This window comes from Hydra vulgaris, chromosome 13, assembly GCF_038396675.1.
Source record: "Hydra vulgaris chromosome 13, alternate assembly HydraT2T_AEP".
Taxonomy (NCBI): domain Eukaryota; kingdom Metazoa; phylum Cnidaria; class Hydrozoa; order Anthoathecata; family Hydridae; genus Hydra; species Hydra vulgaris.
Window position 1 is genome coordinate 21799491 of NC_088932.1, and position 23415 is coordinate 21822905.

The 23415-nt window shown below is 29.1% G+C and overlaps 2 protein-coding genes across 3 annotated transcripts; one reads left to right on the top strand and one right to left on the bottom strand.

Annotated features, from left to right (window-relative positions):
- Positions 1 to 4543: 4543 nt before the first annotated feature.
- Positions 4544 to 15110, bottom strand: LOC136089278 (uncharacterized). Of its 2 annotated transcripts, XM_065815156.1 has the most exons (10): positions 13622 to 15110; positions 12479 to 12590; positions 8947 to 9129; positions 8501 to 8637; positions 8185 to 8272; positions 7881 to 8070; positions 7387 to 7571; positions 7087 to 7255; positions 6823 to 6938; positions 4544 to 5006 (listed from the first exon to the last, which is right to left on the bottom strand). In XM_065815156.1, the coding sequence occupies exons 6-10, from the start codon at positions 7885 to 7887 to the stop codon at positions 4692 to 4694; spliced, it is 792 nt and encodes a 263-aa protein (XP_065671228.1). In that variant the 5' UTR covers positions 7888 to 8070; positions 8185 to 8272; positions 8501 to 8637; positions 8947 to 9129; positions 12479 to 12590; positions 13622 to 15110; the 3' UTR covers positions 4544 to 4691. The 2 variants fall into 2 exon arrangements, with proteins under 2 accessions (XP_065671228.1, XP_065671227.1); XM_065815155.1 differs by lacking the exon at positions 13622 to 15110 and having other exon boundaries at positions 12479 to 12618.
- Positions 15111 to 22353: 7243 nt separating this feature from the next.
- LOC136089730 (uncharacterized) lies at positions 22354 to 23415 on the top strand. Its single transcript, XM_065815803.1, has one exon. The coding sequence runs from the start codon at positions 22354 to 22356 to the stop codon at positions 23413 to 23415; it is 1062 nt and encodes a 353-aa protein (XP_065671875.1).

Genomic DNA, 23415 nt, shown 5'->3' on the forward strand with positions numbered 1-23415 from the left:
GATGATGAGCATGCAACATGTACTCATGCTCCACAAATTAAACACTGGATCATACCCTCCTCAATGTCCTCATCACACAAGAAGCAGTACCAACGCTACCCTTTGTTATCTTTAGAGGTTGGGGTAATTAGTACCACAGGTACAATTTACCCCACCATCACAGGTACGATTTACCCGACTATGACTAAACATAGTTTTCTACTTCAGTGTTTTAATAGGCAAAGTGAATCGGAAAAAAACTTATTTATTAATGAAGAAGAATGGATGGGCTAACACCATAAAAAAATATAAATAAGTTACGTATATCCACGCCTGCAAGGTACGACTAGTAGGACAGTGTAATTATTACATCAAATAGTGTAAAAAAAAGAAATAGACTTACCTCCTTTCTTTAACGTTCGATTCCGCCATTTTTTGGTCAGTATACATATTTCATCTGCTGGCTTGATTTTATCGTGTTTCCGCCAATTTCAACGAATCAGAAAAAGAACAATGACGCTGGTACGAATTGCACAGCGGTACTAATTACCCTCCTCTCCCCTATATTAATAGGTCATTTAAATATGTGCATTTATAACATTTTATTTTTATTTAATTTTTTCAAATAGTGCGCTTTTTGTTTATATTCTGTTATTATATTGTGTTTTTATAACTTTCATGATTTTCTGTCGTTTTTACTTTTTTATTTTTAAAATTATTCTGCTGGAAGATTGTTAGCAACAAATTATTTTATTGCTGAAGTATTTGATTTGTTTTTGTTTTTGTATTTATACTGTCTTTTTGTCTTTTATCATTTATTGTGCATGTAAATTTTTGTGTGACGGGGCTCGGTGATAAGGCAACCTGTCTTCTTCTTGCTCCGGCCAGGATTTTTCTTTTATTGTAATTTCTTTTTTGTAATATTTATCAACGGCAAAATAAATAAATAATAATAATAAAAAAAAAAAAAAGTAATAATTCTCACTTAGATACAGTTTCAAATTTTTTTTTTAAAGAAATTACTGATGATTTCAGATTGTAAAACTTCTTTTTTTGTGTGCACTTATTGAGCCTTTTTGTGTGTATTAGTGGAAATGTGTCGATCACATAAAAGGAAACCAGGAAAATAAACCAGGTCACAAACGCATGAACGTTTTTTTTTTTTGTAAGATTTGTTTTTAGCAAATTTAAACGAATAAAATTAATCGAGTTTTCGAGTAACTCTGTTTGAGTGACTTTTTACATTAAATTCAAATTACTGTAGTTTATTTTAGTGAATCGATTAGAATACGTTATAATATTTATTATTCATGCAAGATTTTCTTCTTTTTTCTATTATCACTTACCGGTTGTTTTTTTAAACTTACTCAAAATTACTCGAAAATACATTAAAAACGTCTTATAATTGTAAATAAATGTTTAAAAATTTATGGAATAATTATTTAATTTAAAAATCCAAAACAAACAAAATTAAATACTTTTTCCAAGTTTTAAAGCTATTCTGCCCCACTGTGCGCTGCACGCGAGTGTTTCAAGAAAACTAAGAAACCTAATTCAGAAAAATTATTCTTTTTTTCACAAAAATAGGAGGCTCAACATTTTATCAAGTTATATAGAAAAATCATATGAAAAATAATTGAATAATGAATCTTACCTAAAGTTCTTAAGTTTTTACTGTGCTAATCTTTCCATGGTTGTGTTTCCATAGGTTTTCATTGTGAGCTTTTACCAGAGATTGTTTGTTTCTTTTCAGAATATTATAACTAGAAGGTGAAAATAATTTTTTTGCCTTTTATTTTAAAACCTGGCAACTTAATTTTTTTAACGTCATTGGCACAATGCCTCCGACAAAGGAAATACTTTCACACCAATCTGAACCATTATACAAACAAAATAAAATGAACATTGTAGACAGACCCAGATGATTTATAATTGATAATTCCAAAATGAAGTTTTATATACTTCCTAAAAAAAAAAGAAGCTATACCTCTTTGTCAAAATCAGCATCTTAATCATCACAGTAACGTGTTCTTTACTGACATTAGGGAGATTATGAGACATTTTTACTGATATTAGAGAGATTAGGGTGTCCCAAAAAACAACAATTATTAAAAATACTTATGCATACTACCTTAATAAGTTTTTAATATTAAAATAACACTGGATTTTAATAGTGTTAATAATTTTAAAGGTTTTTCAATAGTGTGTTATGTTGGGTTTTAAATGAGAAATTATATAAAACCTTGATTTGAACTGATTTCATAAATTATTGTCAAAAAATGATAATTCGTTTATATAATTTAACTACTTATATAATTTCGTTTCATTTTAGAACACAATACTTACTATGATAACCAACACAATACTTGCTATGACAACCAACACAATACTTACTATGGCAATAAAAAGTGCGTACAGTATTTATACAATAGTTTATTTGTATTAGTAATTGTTACCAATACATTAACAACTACTAAACCAAACAATTATTGTTCGGTCACATTTTTTTAAATTTGTAAATTTGAACTGAGTATCATTGAAAATTTTCAGTTGCAGAATTTGAGGTTTTATTCACTCGAGTTGGTTCATTGAGTAAAGGCAAGACATAAAATAGTTTTTGTTGTATTTAAACAACAAAAACTATTTTATGATTTGGCAAGTTGTTGTAGTTCGTTGCGTTCAAATTTATGTCACTTGTGACATATAATTGTTTATTTTCAAAGCACTTTTTAATAAAGTTTTAAAATGATCTGATTTTGCCACAAGATAAACACATCCAATTGCAGCATTTTTATTTTTTACATTATTTCAATAAAAAGACGTTCGTTGTTTTCATTTATTAGGCGTAATTTATTTTTTTATCTTTAATTTTTCAAGTATGTAAACACTTTTTATTCCACCTTTTTTATGATTTATTTGGAACTAATTTGTAAGTCGGGAAGCTGAAATTAGAAAGCGATTCAATCGGACTTCAATCTGTTTCATGCCAATTCTCTGACAGAGATAAATACTTTAAAATTCTTTAGATTTTTAAAATTTTTGACGCATACCTCTAATGTTTAAATAATCTTGAGAAAAAAGAATTATCTTCTTTGATTTTGAAATTACAAGGATTGAAATTTGGCGCTTACATTAAAATCATATTTATTTCATTAAAAGTACTTGAGTTCTTTTCGGACAAGATGAGAACATCCTCAAACGAATCTAAATTTTAATTTTGAATTTTTTATTTATCAAGAAAAATTTCAGTATTTTTACCAAATATGAAATAAAATTAGAACTAATTTATAATCTATTTATAAATATTGTTAATGCTTAAATAGTTTGAAAATTTCAACTGCATGTAAATTCTTTTGTTTAAAAGCAAGCATATATGACTAAGTTACATATTTTTGCTTTATTATATAAGTAAAATATATTTACTTGTGGAATATATTGAAAATTATATATATATATATTACCATTATTCGTATCATGTAAAGCAATAAAAAATGTATAAAAAACGTAAAATAAGTTACCTTTTTCTCTTGTTTAAAAAAAAAAAAAATTTTTAAAAAAACGTTTCTACGGGGGATGTTTTTTGCAACCAAAGATCTAAAAGCATGTATTTCTATAAATAAATTTAATAATGTCAGCCTTTAAAAATATACCCATTCATTTTTAAGTGAAAAAATTGAAATGTCAACCCCATAATAAACATTATATTAAAAACGGTTGTGTCTAGATCATTTCCCACTCGCAATGATTTTGACAACTTTAGTAATTGGCCATATTCTAGAAGCCTTTATTCTAGAACATTACTGTAAAAAGTATTTTAGGGGTCATGGTGGTGCAAACAGAACAATGATGAAAATAATGGAAAAAATTTTTTGTCCAAATATTAACGAAGATATTAAAAAATAGGTAAAGTATTTTGCTTTTCAATTTATTTAAATGCATACATTATTTTACACTATTATCGTACACGCTTAAACAAAATCAGGAAATCGCAACTGAAATTCAGGGATAACTTACTGAATTAATCATTGCGTTTAGGCACAATTGATTTTCAGGCGTTATCGCCTGAAATTCAGGGAATTATATTTTTCTGAAAATCAGGGAAACCAAGCCTTCTGAAAATCAGGGATCTTTGTTGCACTGAAATTCAGGAAATGTATTACTGTGTATTCAGGAAAAAATTTTCACCAACTCGGGTTTTTATACCGTTTTTATAATATTTATCATATTGTCGGCATTTTTATTGTGAATAAAATTAATTTTGAAAGAATTTCGCCATTACTGAATTGAGTAAAGTATTTGCACACGCCTAATTTAACCGGGATTCAAAAACTATATTATACTATGTTGTTCGTGCACTTCACATTTTTAATTGTTCGACTATTAATTACTTAAATTTATGATAGAATTCATTATGATTTCATTTATCATGTTATTTAGTTCTTACTTGTAGGTAGAGATAATTACAATAATTAAAGTTAAAAGAAATTTATTAATATAATTACCAACATTACAATGCATTTAGCACTATTTATATTGTACACTTGTGTGGATAAATACAAGTCGAAAAAAATAAAAACTATATTTCAAACACAATTACATCTCAAATAAAATAAAAAGATTTCGTTGATGTATGCATTTGTGTAACATTTTTGACAATGTTCCTATCTCAGAATGTGAATAGATGTTGCTTATTTAAAGAGCGTTAAATATATTTAACGCGTTTTTAAAAAAGTAACAAGATCCCGTACACATTCTGAGATAGGATGATTGTCCAAGATCCCATACAAATGCACCTGCAAAAACTGCCAAACATGGCTTACACTTTGGTCATACTCAATCTGACCGATGTAGTGTAGCTGGAAACATTTGTCAACAGCAGAGACCATACAGCGCGACTCAATAATTTCGTTTTCTATAACGACAAACGATTGGCTAATGTTACCAGTTATACCCAGTGCAATAATTATTGGTTGCTTAATTCCTTCACTTTTAATTTTCTCAAGAATTTCATCCGTTGAAGTTCCATTCTAAAAAAAGGTAATATAAATATTAGGTCCATTTTAACATGTTAAATTTTTTTTTTGTTTAAATTAATGAGGCATGTTGCCTTATTTCTTCTTTTTGGTCTAAAAAATCAACTGTGAAAAGTTTCAGGTTGAAAAAAAATATATTTAGGGGTTGCTAAAGCATATCAAAGTCTAGAATATTTTGTGGTTTTGCAAAAAAAGTTTTCAAAACTAGAGTTTTTGTGCAGACTGTGTATTTTTTATTGTGTTTAATCATTGTGTTTCATTATCAATGTAGAAATATTGTAGAAATTTCTTATTCATTCAGTAGATGTCAGCATTATACTTAATATACTTCTAGAATAATTATTACATACAATTTTAAACACCCGTTTTTGGTAATACTATAATTATTAATTACTGAATTAAGTTTTTGAATTAACATTTCATTCATTTTAATAGAACTTGCTTGCATAATTTATTGTAGGTTAAATAATTTAAAATAAACAATGGCTAAAGCTGCAATAAATATACCAACAAGAAAAGCAACAGAAATATATTTGATTGGGCAAACATTGGAGAACTTTGGTGAGTGATTCCTTCCAACAGAAAAAGATGTTCTAAAGCGTAGTTTCTTCTTTGGAACCAACAGTCAAGAGAATCACAAAAAGGTCGTCGACGAAGTGCTGTTCTTGTGGACAAAGGCACATATTCCAGTTATGGAGACCCATGCAATCATTGCAAACTGCCAAAAAAAAAAAGCGAATAGAGAAAGAGAAGAAAAAAATGGAAGCTTAAAGGTGCAACTTGTTGACTCGACACTATCCTTTTCAGACTCAGAGTCATCAGAACATGGCTCTCCTTAAAGATGTAATCAAGATCAAAGCAATCAACTCCTTCCAAGAAATTGAAAATGACTCCAGAGTTGGTTTCTGCATTGGACCGTATTAACATTTCAGACTGGCGCACTGTTCACATTTTGAATGCCACAACAGCAACAGATCAATCTCCAGTAGCTCAGTTCGACGTGCTAGTATATATAGCAGGGCTATCACAGCAGCCACCGTGAGGGATTCATTCATCAATGAAGTTTAACAGAAGGATACCTTTTTAGTATTACACTGGGATGGCAAGTTGCTCTAAGACTGTACAGGAAATTGAGATGGCTTAAAGGTGGATCGTTTCAGGAAAGGTGCAGAAAGCTTGAGAAACTGAAAATTGTAAATGATGGGGACAGAGAGGGGAGCTGCAATGATTTCCACTTTCAATGATTCTTTGACAAGGGACGAAAAGACAAAACAAGCACTACTACTAATTGTGGAGCACCATGTCGTCTCCACCCCCTCAAATGACTTTTCTGACATTAAAGAACAATGTAAATGATTGTGTTCTAGTTTTGTCACGTTTTTTGCATATTTTGATTTTCAATAACTTTTCAGTGATTTTTAAATTTAAATTTGTCTTAAATTCATTTATTTGTTCCTGCAATTTGCATTATTTTGATAATATGATTCATTTAATCTATAGTTATATTGTAATTTTTCACTGCTGAGCCAGAAAATAAAAATAAATGAAAATTACACAGTATTTACACTGTGGCATCAACTATGAAACTTTTATAGCATTGAGCAACCTCTAAATACAGTCCGAGCTATGTAATATTTTGCACAGTAGCTTTTTTAAACAAAATGAACATAACAAACAACATGCCTCTGCAATATATGAAACTTGACTTTTTTGGACCACCCTAATAAATATATAGTTTATGCATTTTTACATTTTGAACAAATTCAACATAAAACATTGATAAAATAAGATAAACGTAGCTATTGCTTACTGGATGAAGCTGAACAAATCGCTTGCACACTTCAACAACTGAGGCACATTGCCGATTTCGCATAGGCACACTCAGCATAAGCGGAAGTAGTAATAGAGCGTATTCTTGTTTGGTTTCTGTAAAAATGTTGCCAAGTACATACATTACATACACATAATAAAAGTAACTAAAACAATATAATATAATTTTTATAATAAGTTAATTTTAACTTATTTGTAGATAGGATCTCTATTTAAATTTGAATAAAATTAAACAAACATGTACTTTCGAGTAGGTTGTTGTCAGCTGCTATTTCATCAAGTAATATTGCAAGGTCGGTTGACAACCCTTTGCATTTTCCTTTGGCATACAAAAGGATCCTGGAAAAACAGTCTCCCAGTCCCTCCACTAGATGTTTGCTGTTGGGTGCACTTCTACAGAATTCTTCCTCAAACTAAATAATTTAATTAGTTTATAAGATAAATCATTAATGTAAACAACTAACAAACAGTGGCTCATAACTAGTGGCTCATAATTTCATCAACTAACTACACAATGATTACTGAAAGCAGATTAAAAGCTTACCGCAGATGAGAAAATATCTCTTAATGGAAATGATAAAAAAATTGTTTTTATTGGAGGTCTTCCTTCCCTAACCCAGAGACTGCGACTTGAATAGGTTGATCCCATAATAATATTTATGCGATCCTCATTAGGTGTCTCGTTTATAAGTTCATGGGTAAGTGCCTTTTCATCTTCTGTTAAATACTCTGATGAAAAAAATTGAAAATATTAAAAAAAGGCAATTAAAGAAACTATAATCTTTTACTATATCTTTAAATATATTTTAATACAGCACTTAAATACACCATTACATATAAATAGGATAAAACTATGAATAAATCAGAATGAAAATCAAGAAATAATATATATAAAAACAAATAAAACTTACAAGTAAATCAATAATTGTTATACTATTATTGAATACAAATTTTTCAACTATAGAGTCAAATAAATATATTTTAAATATATACTTAATGCAAATGTTCAATCTATAAACAAACAATTAAAATAAAAACCTGTCATGGGTCCATTGACTAGATCAACTGCATCTGTTCTTAGGCGCTTCTGATGCAGCTTGTGTGCCTTTTCAATAACCGGAAGTTGTTTTCTCAGCGTCTTTAAGTGTTCTTCAATATAGCCTGACGGGGAATACTTTCTTAATTTTCCGTTTCATATTACTTCAACATACTGTCTGAAGTAAGCATCCTTTAAGTAAAAAAAAAAAGTTTCGTAAAGCTAAACTAAATAAAATTTAAACTATATTCCCATTTCCATAAATATGCAAACAAAAATTTCAATTAGACTTATAACAACACTTACATAACAATCTCCATTACCACTTCTTAAGGTTGGAAAGCGGTTTATCACCTCCATTGCCAAAGACTTTTTTTTCTCTGTATTGGGATAGCTGCAAAAAAAGAAAATCAATTCTGTTGTGTTTAATAACCTTCCTATAGCTCTATTTATTTTTTGCAGTAAATTTTTTATAAATAATAACTTATATCTAAAATAAAATTTCTTTTATTTTAGATTTGTTTTATTTACTGATTTAAATATTCGAACACAATATTCAAACATTCAAATACCAAACAAATATAAGTATCTGAATAAAATATCATATTAAAGACTTCCTAACCAACTATTATCTTTTACAAGATTTCCAACAATGATACGCACAAAAAGATCTTTCATCAAAACTAACTGCCCGGTTCGTTCATACTTAGACAAGATTAATGCACCTTTAGGGTGATCTTTCAACATACCATCAATGTCCTTAAAAATTAAAATTCGCTTTTACAATATTACAAATAGTGAAATATATACAATTATATAAATAATTTCAAAAAAAGTTTAAGCTTCTAACAAAATTATAAATAATAAATATATATGCATTAATGATATAAATTTAAAAACAACCATAACTCACAATACAACATTTAACAAAAGTTATAGAAAAAAATAATCTTTTGTAGCAAATGCAAGCTAATAATCATTTACTATGCTTATTAATAAATATAACAATTTTATTAAAAAAGCTTAAAAGTTTCATTTAATATTATTTATTAAACAAATTTCACTCACAAACTTATATTGACATTGATATGATGTTCTAACAGAACTGCTAACAACACCGGAATTTATTTGATCCGTTATGATTGTCTTTGTAGGTACAATATGCTGTCTTATATCAGTATATATAGATGCAGAGCTTTGTAGTTGTATATATGCTTCGTCGGAGTTGATATGGCAAGGAGGCTGCACATTCTATTATTAAATAAATATGCTAAGAATAATGTAAGTTTATACCTTAGTTCAAGTTTTCATCCAATATTGAGATGAGAGTTAGAGATTTATACATAGTTATTGATAATTTACACAAAGTTATTGAGATAATAGAGAGAGAGTTTTAAGACAAGTATCATAGACAATCTTAAAGTTAAAGCTATAAATCTATCATACAAAGAAATATTGCAAGAGTACAATATTACATCACTCATTTTATTTTAAAACTTTATAATATTACTGATTAGTTATTCTAATATATATATATATATATATATATATATATATATATATATATATATATATATATATATATATATATATATATATATGAATATAAATACAAAAAGTATTATATATATATATATATATATATATATATATATATATATATATATATATATATATATATATATATATATATATATGATAAAAACTATACATATATATACATTAACGAAATTGAATAATTAATATTCAAATTTTACTATTTTTTAATTTCGAAAAATCCAAAGTCAAAGAAAAGCACACAAATACACATGATATCTAAATAAAACAACTCATTTATGTTTTAACTCATAATATATGTTTTACAAATCAAAATATTTGACCAAGTTATATCACATTTATATGTTATCTGCACATAGTGTGTGACGCAATGAAATGTGCATAAAGTGACAGATCGGATTATAGCAAGTACCCGAAAAAACAGGATGATAGTCAAGCAAACTATCAAGTGTGTAACAGCTGACAGTTTTGGTATCATCACAAGTTACAGTGTAGCTGTGTTGGTGCTCATCAAACTGAATCAGCCTAAAACTATGGCATAACAAATGAGCTTTTTTGTCCATGATCACAATCTTGTCTATACAAATAAAGTTTGGCTCTCCATGTTCATTAATGTCTGCTATTAGTGACATTCCAGGTTTGTAAACAGTACCATAGGCTTCAATAAAATTTGCTAAACATACAATAGCATGTTTATCTGCAAAATGTGATGATATTGTTTCTCCATTCGGCACAAGATATAAAAGTGTTTCTGTAAATGTGCCCACAACAAGGCTTCGTTTAAAATCTATTTTTTTCCACCACTGACTACATTATGCAAGTTAATGACAAAATGCAAGAGTGTAGGCAATGTTACGAAAATTGCACACAATGTGGGCTAATCTCTTAAAAAAATTGTGTTTGGCTTCAAAACGCATGCACCACATCCTGGCTAATGGCCCATTTTTTAGGATTAGACTCGGATAATGTGTAAGCCTGTGGTGTTTGTACATTAAATTCTTATTTTGAAAAAGATTTTTGAATAGGGTGTTATGGTCAGAAATCAAAGCCGCTAAATATGCCATGTCAAATTTGTGGACTGCAGGTGAAAATACAATATTTGAAATTTTTAACAGTAGCAGCAAAAGTTTCCAGTGTTCAGAGTTACTTGGTACTTTATCACCAATCAACAAAGGCAGGACAATTAGTAAAGCCATTGTTTGACTAGATCTCTGTCCAAGAAGAGAACTATTATCTTTTAATCGATTTTCAGTTATCAGACTGGGTTTTTTGTCTTGTAATGTTAATCCATAAGGAAAATGTCTAAGACGATTATTTAACAAATTTAAATCAAAAAGATGTTGCACGTAAATAAAATTATAAAGAACCAATTTGATTTCTAAAGGAGCTATACCTTCTAAAATATCATGCATGATGTCCCCAGTATCATTTTTAGCCGGATGATAGTACTTAAGTTCTTTCAAAATACTTATAACTTTTATTCCAAACTCAGCTTTATAAACTTGCTGGATAGCTAATTTGTTAACAATTTCCTCATATTGTGCTACAGTTCGTTAAAGCGTTGGAACTTCTGTAAAAATGCTTTGCATTGTTTTTTTGTCAGCTGTGCAAAGATCACAACAAAAGTCACTATTAAAAGACTCTACATAGCCTAAACAAGTATGAAGTCCAAGATTGTCCCCTGTAATTTGACCAAGAATGCATCGCACATGTCTTGAAGTAGCTTCACCATCAACTTTAATTTGAAATCCATCCTCCATACACTTTAAATCATAAACAATGGCTCTTAAAACTGCATTAATGCCATATTTTTTTATGTCATTGGCAACTAAATGTACATTTGCTAAATTGGAATTAAAAACAGCTGGAAAATTTTTCAGAATAAAGTAAAATGTTCCAAGCTTATGTATGGACGCTTTTGATCCTATAGGATTTACTGTTTCTACATCATCATAATAGAGTTGAACAATAAGTTTGTGGGTGATAAAATTAACTGAAGGCAAGAGATGGCGATTTCGATGCGCTTGGTAATTACTTCCATCTTGGTAGTCACATAAGATTCCACCTTCAGCTATATTTTCACTAAAAGTGCAGGCTGACCAGCAATCAGTGTCTAAAAATATACTTAAGGGTTTTGCTGATGGGCACAAACATAAAAGTGTCTTCTATTTTAACTTGCTTGCCCATCTTTGTTTCCCACCGATGTCCCAATACAATTTAAGTAGGGATAATTAATGCACCAACCCTTTCTAGATATGTACTCAGGTTTTTCATAGTATCAATATTCTGGAATGGGTGTTCAAGAGCAGCAAGAAAAGTTTCTGCTGTGTTTTTATTCTCTAAACAATTCATAGTAAATACTTCACTGACTTTAGGTTGTACAGCACAAGCAAAAACAGAAAACATCTCATCCAAGCCATTACGGATGTCATTGATATTGCTTAATGGTATAGCAGCAGATATTAGATTAAGAAGAAACTTGGCAGCTGGTAAAAATATTCCTCTATGGTCAAAACATTCAGCTACATCTAGAATCGGTTGTGCATCAGGAGCATCATTAACATCATCAAAATCTTCTGGCGCAAAGCTATCTTGGGTATCAAAATTGCCTTGTGATAAATCAAGTATTTGATTAGCCACAAAAGGCACTTTCCAAACTTCTTTTTTAACATGAGAACGCACATGTTTTTGAAAACTATGAAAAGATGTAAATAATCTTTTGCATCCTTTTTGGCTACATATAAGTTCACTTGGTTCCTAAAGCGCATGTATACCTTTCATATGGCACAGTAAAAACTTTATTGTTGGGAAATTGCGTGCACATTTAAAGCATGTTAACTGCATTTTTATTGATTTACTTTTTTATATTAGTCAACCTGTAAACAGCAAAAATTGCTTAGTTAAAAAATACCTTAGAATATATAGTTGAAAATACACTTTTAATCTTTAAAAAATCTAAATTATTATTGAAAAAAAACTTTGAATTTATATTGAGAAAAATAACTAGTACTAATCAAGTCTAATGTACAGAAAATTAACATACCTTCTAGAACCTGCATACTATTCTCTAACTTCTTTAGAGACAATTCATTGACAAACGCATGAAATAATTCAGTGGGTAATTGAGCCATTCTCAATTGTCAAGTAATTAAAAACTAATTCATTTTAAGAAATCAGTTAATTAAATTTTATTTATCATAAATAATAACTTATAAATTTATGAAGTCATATACAATTTATGAAGTATTTTAAGACAATAATAATATTATAGTAATTTCAATCCGTAATAAGTATAATATTTTAAAACTTTTCATTTTACAACACTTAGAACAAAAGTTGAGTGTACATACCACGCTAGAAATTTCGCTACTGAATATTTCAATATGGAGTAAACGCGTTTTTCTTAATTTGTGTGCCTGAATAAATCAGAGCACGAAATAACCTGAATCGTTCAACTGAAAATCAGGAACTTCGCCTGATTTTAAGGGCGGAAAAATTAACTGAATAAATTCATGTCATAATTTCCCTGAATTCACCTTAGAGTGTAGTAGAGTTGTGAAACTACTTTCTTCGGCCTTAACATAAAAGTTATTTAAAGATATATCGGTCTTAACATAACTGTTTAAGTTTATAAAATGAATAAAGATATAAATATTTCCATAGAAAAAACAATGTTTTGCCCCCCTCCCCACACATAGGTGAACGTAAGATAAATCTAAAAATATACAAAAAAAAAATAAATAAAATTTATTTGTTTAAAGAGAGTTTTTTGCATTGTTTAGTATTAAATTTTGATTGTAAAATACTTTTCATTTCAGGTGTATCAGTTAAAATGCGTGATTGACTAAGTTTAATATAAAATTGACTATCTAAATATATTTAGATTGTTTGTAAATAAAATTTAATAATCAAAAATAATTTTAAAAATCTCAAAAGTCACAGATTTTATATGCAAGAGCATTAATATACAGATGCTGTACAAAAGGTACTCGAGATGATAGATATCTAGATCCAGGGGCGGATCTAGATATCCGCTCCTGGATACCCTGGGTATCCAGGAGCGGATATCTAGAAAAAACATAACTAGTTTAATATTAGAGCTATATTCACTAAAGTTAGCATGAGGACTAATATAATGTCTGCTTTTTATAAAGGTAATATTTTTTTATTTCGTTAATATGGATACCTTTATTTTGCTTGGCAACAACCTGTTTTTGAGTCTATTGATAAGATAAGTATTTGTTGCTCTTCTGGAAGTTTTTCGGCAAATTTTTGCCATAAGATTTGAAGTCTTTATTTCTAGCCTCTTGAGCTTTCTCTGACATAAGTCCGATGGGTAATGTAAAGCTTTTAATTATGTCATGTCCATGTATCAATACTTTGTGAACTGATTAATCCATGTAATACTATGGATAAAGGGACACATAATATCCTGAAATCACATCATATTCTGAAAAGAGTGTTACCAAGATAATGTAAAATCTGAATATAAGATTTTTATCAATACCCAGAATTTCAGCTGTTTGTTCATTTACGGCAAAAGCACGCCTTGAGGTATTGCCATCATTACTTATTTCAGAACCACTACTTTTAACGAAATCAACAATAAGTCTCATTTTGTTCATAAAATCAGTCTGAATCTTTTGTTTAGCTACAGATGCCTTTTCTTTGTGTTCTTTAGATTTTGCTTGCCACTTTCTTGTTTTTTTTTTATATGCAATGTACAATACCATCTCAAAAAATCGAATCCATGCATGAAGACTGGAAAGATCATATTTGAACTCTCTGTTAGTATATCTATATTAAGTATATCAAGGCTGTTCATATTTTTTGGAGAGACACCATTCACTAAACAGCATTGGTCTGAGTTTTTTCAGATAATATTGTTTGAACCTTCCTATCAATCATTGTAAGTTTAATAACACAACTCACTTCAGTAGAAGATCCGCAAACCTTTAATAAAATCATACCCAAGCATTCTATCTCATTTTTAATGTACTGATCTTGTTCGATCACAGGTTCCTTGGATTCCGTTTTGTATGCAAACCTTATGGGACTACAATAGGCTGTTGAGGACAACTTTTGATTTCTCCAAATAAGCACCTTTTTGTTGCTGTTGTTAATACCAGTTAAATCCAATGGGACTAGACAAGTAATAAATAATGATTCTTCACGCTTTAAATCTCTGTTAATGTCAGGTTCTGATAAAACTTGCTTATGAAAGTTTTAGCCAGTAGCATTATCAAAACCAGCTTTACACGTGAGTGTATTTGCTTTTATTGCTTTGTCGTTCAATATCAACTGCCTCAGCACATGTTCCTGAACTGCACAGATTCTTTGCAAAGTATGAACCATTATATCTTTTAAAGGAATTGAAGCTGAGTAGTCCTTCACTGTTATATTTGCAAGATAACATTTCAATTTTGCATCTCGGACATCATTGTAAGCGGGGTAGGTGTTATATTCTTTCTCCAAGGCTCCGCTTCTAATCAATTGATAGGAAGCTTTTGTCATACTGACATCAATTATTAAAGCCAGTGCTTCGTGCTGAATATTTAGTTGCTTTATCTGTATTTGAGATATTTAAAACGTTCTTGGCAGCAATAACAATAGATTAATCTTTAAATTTTTTATTAGCAGCAAAAAATAATTGATTGGATGAGTTAGATTTAATTAAACAAGTTACACGCCGTTTTTTAATTTTATTAAAACTATCATCAAATGTAATTGATGTTTGACCACGTCTACTTGCAGTTGGTTTATTGTCTTTTTTCTGAAAATCGGAAACGATATCGTATCCGATTTTGATCAAATATTAAATAATACGTATTTTTGATAAATAAGTGGTATTGAACTCGAATTCGAAACTTAAAACTAAATGCGAATTTTTCTGGTATCAACGGCGGTATGTTATACGTGATCAATACTCCGAGTATTTACAATACTAGACATGCCGACTGGGAAGTTACTACAAGTGTTAGAAATTAAAATCAAAAGTAATTAAATTACTGTTAGTGCTAGTAATTAAATTACTAACAATTACCGAAAATATGTTGTTGATATGCTATGCAAAGTAAGGTATCCATAGCAACCAAAAAAATTAACCTCATAAAAATTGTGAATCTCATTTTAATACATACCCCAATATTGAGTACATAGCGCAAATAAAATACTGTTAAAACAAAGTTAATGTAAAAATGAGTTGTTGCTATGCAAAATTTTGTGACGTATCAACCAAGTTAAAGCATATATAAAATCTGAACGGGGATTTAAAGGGACGAGCAATCAATTAAAACTCAATTGAAGCATCATATAGCTCAAATAAATATAAGACAGCACATGTCAAATTGTGGTATTCATTAGTTATAGTGCGACAAAGAATAAATTTCTTAAAGATTTTTTTTTAATCTGTGATTTTCAAAGTATAACTGAGATAACATGCTATGACAAATATATTTCACACATTGGTTTTTCTTATCTCTAAATACTCTAGAATAACATATACTAATTTTTGTTTTAAAAACGCAGATGTAATTGAAGTATAACACAACGTTGATGTCACCGTAAATTACTTATTTATAATTTTTTTTTTTAATTTCAATATTCAAATGCTTAGAATCCTGGTAACTAAGAGATTTAATATAAATAAATTACCAATAAAATTCTCCTAATATATATAGATACTAAAACTAAATAAGTTTTCAAGATTAGACAACTAAAGTTTTTCCCATTTTGTCCACCTACTGGCCCACTGTGCAGAGCCTATTAACATTAATGCCGTGGTTCGAATCTTACTGGCAACTAATATTTCAATGTTTCTCAATTTTTTAAAATACAAAACAAAACAGTTTTGAACTTGTATAGATATTATATACATAACACATGTAAAGGTATTATACACTATAACAAACAAAAGGGAGAGAATTTCTAAAAACATCAAAACACCAGGAGAAATTTGTTGCGCGTGTATGTTATGATAGAGATACTTATTTTATTTTAGTTTAACATTTCAACTCCAACTAAGTTAAGTTCGTGCAAGAGAAATAAGTGGATAATATGTTTATATATAGAATATAAAATCTTTAGAACTATAAAATTGTTTTTTTTTTGCATTTTAAATAACTAAAATTAAAAAAAAAATAGCAAGTTGATGATTTGAACTTGTCAAATATTTTTATGGTTTTTGTCTCAAATTTTGTTTAAAGGTTTTCGTCTCAAATTTGTATTATTTTTTTACAATTTTAATATACAATATAAATTTATATATATATATATATATATATATATATATATATATATATATATATATATATATATATATATATATATATGTATATATATATATATATATATATATATATATATATATATATATATATATATATATATGTATAAATATATATATATACACACATATATATATATATATATATATATATATATATATATATATATATATATATATATATATATATATATATATATATATATATATATATATATATATATATATATATGAAGACCACACTGGAAAAACTGCAATATTCGGATGCAGTTTAACTATATAATAATTAATTATATAACTAGAAAACTGATCAAATTACACAGATATTTATCTTTATAGTTTATCTGCCCACTGGATGGACAAGCCGAAGAAAAGAAAATCATTGGGTTCTAAAATTGATCAGGCAAAAAAAGCTCGACTTCCAAACCACAGAATAGGCATTAACTGCCAGTGCACATTTTTGCAGTGCTTCGAAAAAACAAATTTAGAAGTCAGAGCAGCTCTTATTAAAGCATTCAATGCTTTAATAAGAGCTGCTCTGAATTCAAATTATCATTACCCTTCTAAAGACAAACAAGACTCATTCCTATCTTCTCTAATTACGACAAAGAAAGTGTTGAAGAGAAGACCTACTCGTCGTGAAGGGGAACCCAGTTTTATGAATTTAGCTATTCTCATCATGTACGAGTCCTTCGTGGTGAAAACCTATGTAGAGCACAAAGTCTGCTTCAAAGCCTTTATTGCCTTGTTTGGCATTACAAACAAAAGAGTACAAACCATCAAAAAAGCTTTAACCTCAACTGGTAAGTGGCAAAATAAAATTATTATTCAAAGTATGCCTATTTAAAAATGTATAATTGTGATAATTATTATAATAATTTATATTATCATAATTATAAATTGTTGAAAAGGCATCTTCACATACAGATATTTCTGTATTACAAAGTTAATCATGTCTAGATCTGGTACTGCTGGATTAAAATATTATCGAGCAATCACAATCAGTTCATGTTACTTGATGTAGTCACGTATAATTTTATAATACAGTAGTATCATAAATTGTTATTACTTACATTAGCAGTAGACTGTAGTAATACCAGTTGACTGTTTTTTTCTTCCAACTTACTTTCGTATCTTTCAACATTCACGTGCTGTCCACAAATGATGTATAAATATATACCTACGACGAAACCAAAAGAAAGAAGGGTGCAGATGACGTTGCGTCAATGTTGTATCATTTTTTTATAAATCATCTTTCGAGTAATGTCACTGACCTAGAGGCTTTTTCTAATGGATGTGCTGGACACAACAAAAATTTCACCATCATTCGTTTCTTCCACACAATGATCCACACCTATAAGCGCTTCGAGACTGTCAAGATGACTTTTCCTATCAGAGGACACTCTTACATGGAGTGTGACAGAGACATGGGCCTGGTAAACCAAAAGGCTGATGTGGAGTTGCCAGAAGACTGGTGTAGAGTCCTAGAAGAAGCCAGAACTAAATCAACACCATACAATGTTATTCGTTTAACTCGCAACCAGTTTTTGAGCTTCACTGACCACATAAAACTAAACTTTAAAGCAACATGCTCCTTTACCACAAGGCCAGTGCAGGAAATCCGATTTGAGGTTCAGCATCCCAAATTGGTCTTATATAAAAATAATTGAAATGGCTCAATGGAAACAGCTGTATTAGCGAAACCCCAGAAGAAGAGATCAATTTTTAGATATCTTCGAACACTGATGCTGCTCTACCCTACTGATTTAGCGATCAGGAAAGAAGAGTATAATGATCACCAGGCTCTCAAGTACTTTTGTTGACCTGAAAACCATGCATTCTTTGACAACCTTTCAACCTAAGCTTCAGACATCACTGACGGTTCTCAAGGAAGTAGCTCGGACACTGATGATTAAAAATAATCACCTTTTATTTTGTCCTGATCACCATTATTAATTCTTATTTCTAGTTAATAAAGTTTAAGTTTTCCTTAATTTATTGTATTGGTTATTCTTCTAGACAAAATGATACATACACTCTACACTGCACCAGTTAAAATTTTAGTTTACTATTATACAAACATATCTTGAAAAAAAAAGTATAAAACGGAAAAACGATCAAGCACCAAAAAGGTAAGCCATCGGTAAAGCAATAACAACAACATCATTGCTAAGTAATGTTGATGGTAAAACTTTTGTTTTTATTAAAGACCTTACTCAAGTAAATAATAAAAAAGAGACAATTAAAAAAGCTTAACAAAGTGAGCCTAACAAAGTAAGCTATGGTGTTTTGAAGTTTTGATATTTTTTTGTTTTTTTTTGTTTTTTTTTGTTTTTTGTTTTTTGTTATTCACCTCCTCAAGGCCGAGAAGGCCACGACAGATGAGGAGGCTACTTAATAGTGGTTATAACCATCTCTCAACTCTATAACTCCGAAACACGAACCTTGAGGAACAAGGCCGCTGCACGGAGAAACAAGTTGAGCGCGGTACTACCAGGGACGTGGTAGGGATCGAACTCGGAACCCCTCGCTTATGAAGCGAGCGCTTTACCACTACACCACTACCGCATTATATATATATATATATATATATATATATATATATATATATATATATATATATATATATATATATATATATATATTAGGGTCTTTCATATTTTATCAATTTTTGAAATTAAACTCGCGAATCGAATTAAAAATTGACCATTTATATGAAAATAAGTTTGAGCAAAAAAATTGCCCAGTTCGATTTTGGGCAAAAATATTGGGTTTTTTCAACGCCTTGCGGGGACCTTAAAATTTATCCAGGAAAATATTTTTATTCTTTTTAATAATATATGAAGGATTGAATATTAATTACATAAAAAGAGCATGTTGAAAAAATTAAGATACGCCTCCGAGTTATAAAATACGATACCGAGTTATAAAATAGGTCTTTGTAAAGAAAAATTTTTTTTTTTTAACCAATTTCAGAAGATTCTATAGAATAATTTCTTAATTTTGTAAATTGTATGTAGACAACAACATTAAAAATTGACATAGGGTTTTTATAAATTAAATAGTGAACAAATTGAAGCATTCAAGAAGCTGTGAATGCAAGAAACTAGAACATGTTTAAAGCCCTGTATGAAAAATGTATACGATACTGTGAAAAGCTGTTAAAGTCTGACATCTACCCTTATTAAACATTATCTTAATATAATTGCTAGAGTTAACGTTTAACTTCGTTTTGCTTTCGTTTTTAAAGTAGTTTTAATTAGTTACTAAGGCTTTTCTGAATTTGAAAGAGCGCGTTCACGAAATGCACGCGGTCTTTTGTTTTTGTTTTTGTTTGTTTGTTTGTTTTTTTAGGTGCCCCAAGAATTCCCAACGGTTTTGTCGCAGAGCACCGCGGAAGTGCATTTAACCAGGTAGTTCACGCCTCCTTCCTTACCGTGACGCGAAAATTTGTCGAGAGCTCGTTTTGAACCTGGATCTCCTGCTTATTAAGCAAGCGCTCTAACCACGGCGCCACGGCTACACAAGAAGATTGAAGAAAGATCTCTCAAGCGAGTTAAAACTTTTTACCTTTTGAAATTTAATTATTATTTATTAGTTTAGAAATGTTACATAAAGAATCATATTAAGATAAATAATTATCGTTAAGATCATATTACAATTGAAGTTAGTATAGAAAATAGTTTAGCAATTTATATAATATTTTTATAAAATGTAAAGTAGAAAGGATCACTCCTTTTAATTTTTTAAGTCGTTTACATTCTGTTTGTTTTAGTTTTTCTTTTAGCTTAATTTTTTTTTTTGAAGCAGTTTTATTTTTATTGAGCTTATATATTTAATTTTTTAGAAGGAAAATAAGGGTATGCAAAGGCCTAATTATTTTTTAAGCATTTTATATACAAAAAGTTATACCATCACTATTTCCATAAAATTGGTTATTACTACCTTGAAATTTCTATGATGCTATTAACTATTTTTGTTCTTTTTTAGAAAAATTTAGAAAAATAAGTTTAAATTTGTGCCAACACTGACATGAAATGTCACGTGTTATTGTATGTAAAGGTTAAATTTTGTTATGAGGATTTCAGTAAAAAAGTACAAAATAAAAAATCTAAAGGTAAAGAGTATTGTTTGCATATATATATTTTGTTTATAAATATTTATATTTTGTTCACTTTGAATCTTTTTAAATTTTCTCATGTCATTTTTAAAGTTTTTGTTTGCACCATTTGAGTTATATATGTTTATTGTTTGCATATATGCTTTTTTGATAAGTATATGTATGTGGTAATGTGTGCTTTATAGCTGTTTTGTCAATGTGTTTTTATAATAATGTAAAGTGTTTTTTTATTGTTTGTGTATGTGGTAATATGTTTATATAATTGTTTTATAAATGTATTTAAATATGTTTATATAAGGTTAAATATATATATTGTGTTTATAGTTGGTACATATGTTTATATTATATTGTTTCCATGTTTTCAAAGTGCTGTGACTTGTTCCATGTTTTCAAAGTGCTGTGACTTTCAAAGTGCTGTTCACTTTCAAAGTGCTGTGACTTGTTCCATGTTTTCAAAGTGCTGCGACTTGTAAACGTGTAGAGTAAGATTTGTCAACCTTACTAGCCAAGTGATGTAATTATAGCAGAGGGTTACATGGCAGTGTTTAGTGTCAAACTGTTACTGCTTTAGGTCTAGGTGTTTTCAAGCCTTTATTATTAGTCATTCTGAAAATACATAGTAATGTATTTTAATAACATTTTGCGTAATGTTGTTACTTATTGCGTAATGTTGTTACTTATATATGAATGTTATGTTACTTAAGTTATGTTATATGCATATTATATTAACTTATGGGGTGTGCTATTGTTGTGTGTTGTTGTTGTGATGTTGTTTTTTTGGTATCGTTTGAGTTGATAAACATTTGGCTTACCTTCACGCTGGTATCTATTGTTAGAAATGATAAATAGGTAATTTCATTATTAGATCTTACTGCTTTTAATCATTCACTAAAAGCCAAGACAAATTATTTTGCCATATATACAATTTGTTTTATAAAACTAAAAACTTAAAGTCAATACAAATTATTTTGTTACAATTTATTTTATAAATTAAAAGCCAAGACAAATTGTTTTTTCATTTATACAATTTGTTTTATCTGAGTTTGATTTTTTGTCTTTAGCGCTGTTCATTACATGATTTTGCTATAAATATTTTGGAATCATTATGCACCTGCATAAATTATTTTCTAAATGCTAACATGAAATAATAATATTTAACAACTACTACTCTGGTAAATCACAACAGTTTTTCTCTATATGGTACATTGATTTTTATTTTTTGTATGTAATGTTTTTCTTATTTATTTACTTATTCGTTATATTTTTTATTTTAGATTTATCAAATGATGTATTTATGTGGTATAGAAGAACAAAATATTATAAAGTTTTGTTAATTTTTTAAAAACGTTTACTAATAATTTTTAAAAGAAATAATATTGAAGTTTGCAAAAAAAAAGTATATATAAAAGATCACAATCTTCAAGATTCGTTTAAGATTTTTTGTTACTACTTTCAATTAAAAGTGAAGTTTAAATGGATGATATTAGGCTAGAAGCAGATATTAGTTTATAAAATGGAAATGTTAATAGACAAGTTAATCGTTGCAGTAATGAAAGAGACTAGGCAAAATGAAATTAGTAATCGACAAAATGCTAGGTATGCTGCTCGGCAAGCAGCAAATAATTCGAACCCAGATGAGGAGAGCGTGGTTAGGCGAGTTGAGAATAATCATTGCAGAAATGAAAGAGATAGGCTTCGGCAAGATGAAATTAATAGTCAACAAAATACTAGATATGCTGCTAGATACGAAAAAAGGTATTGTATATCAAGAAGTAATACTATTCCAGATTATAATTATTTAGGAGAAATGAATTATATTTGTCAGCATTGTGGTGCTAAGAAATCTCCTAATGAAACACATTTTTTATGTTGCCATAATGGAAAGAATAAATACATAATGCAAACTTCACCATTTCCACAAGATTTACAAGATTTATTTAATGGAAATTATGCAGATCGAAAAGCCAATCAGAGTTTTCTAAAATATATTAGAAATTATAATGCCTGTCTTTCTTTTGCTTCATTTAAAGCAAATGTAATTCAACCCATGAATTATGGGCCGCCATGTTTTAGAATATGTGGTCAAGTTTTTCATAGTAGTATAGGTAATCTTAGGCCAAATCATGATGTTCCGCCGACATATTGTCAACTATACATCTATGATCCACTTTCAGCAGTAAATTTTAGAATGCAACAACGTGGTAATGATCTTTGCTTAAATGATTTAATGTTTCGATTGCAAACTATTATTCGTGAAGAGAAACCATTTGCTCTTGCATTTAAAAACATGGCTGAAGTGGAAGATGAAGGAATTCATCAAGCGGCTATAGAAGGTCGCTCAGTGTCAGTTGTAAAAATGTCTTTACTTGAAGGGGAAGATAGACGTTGCTATAATCTCCCTTTAAATAACGATGTTGCATTTGTTGGTGAAGATGGTGCACCACCTGCTTCCAGGGAAGTTGTTATTTACCCAAGAGGTCATCCTCTTAAAACTATATCAAGTATGTCTTCCAACTTAGATCCTATGGCTTATCCTCTATTTTTTCCAAGAGGTTATGCTGGTTGGCTTAATTGA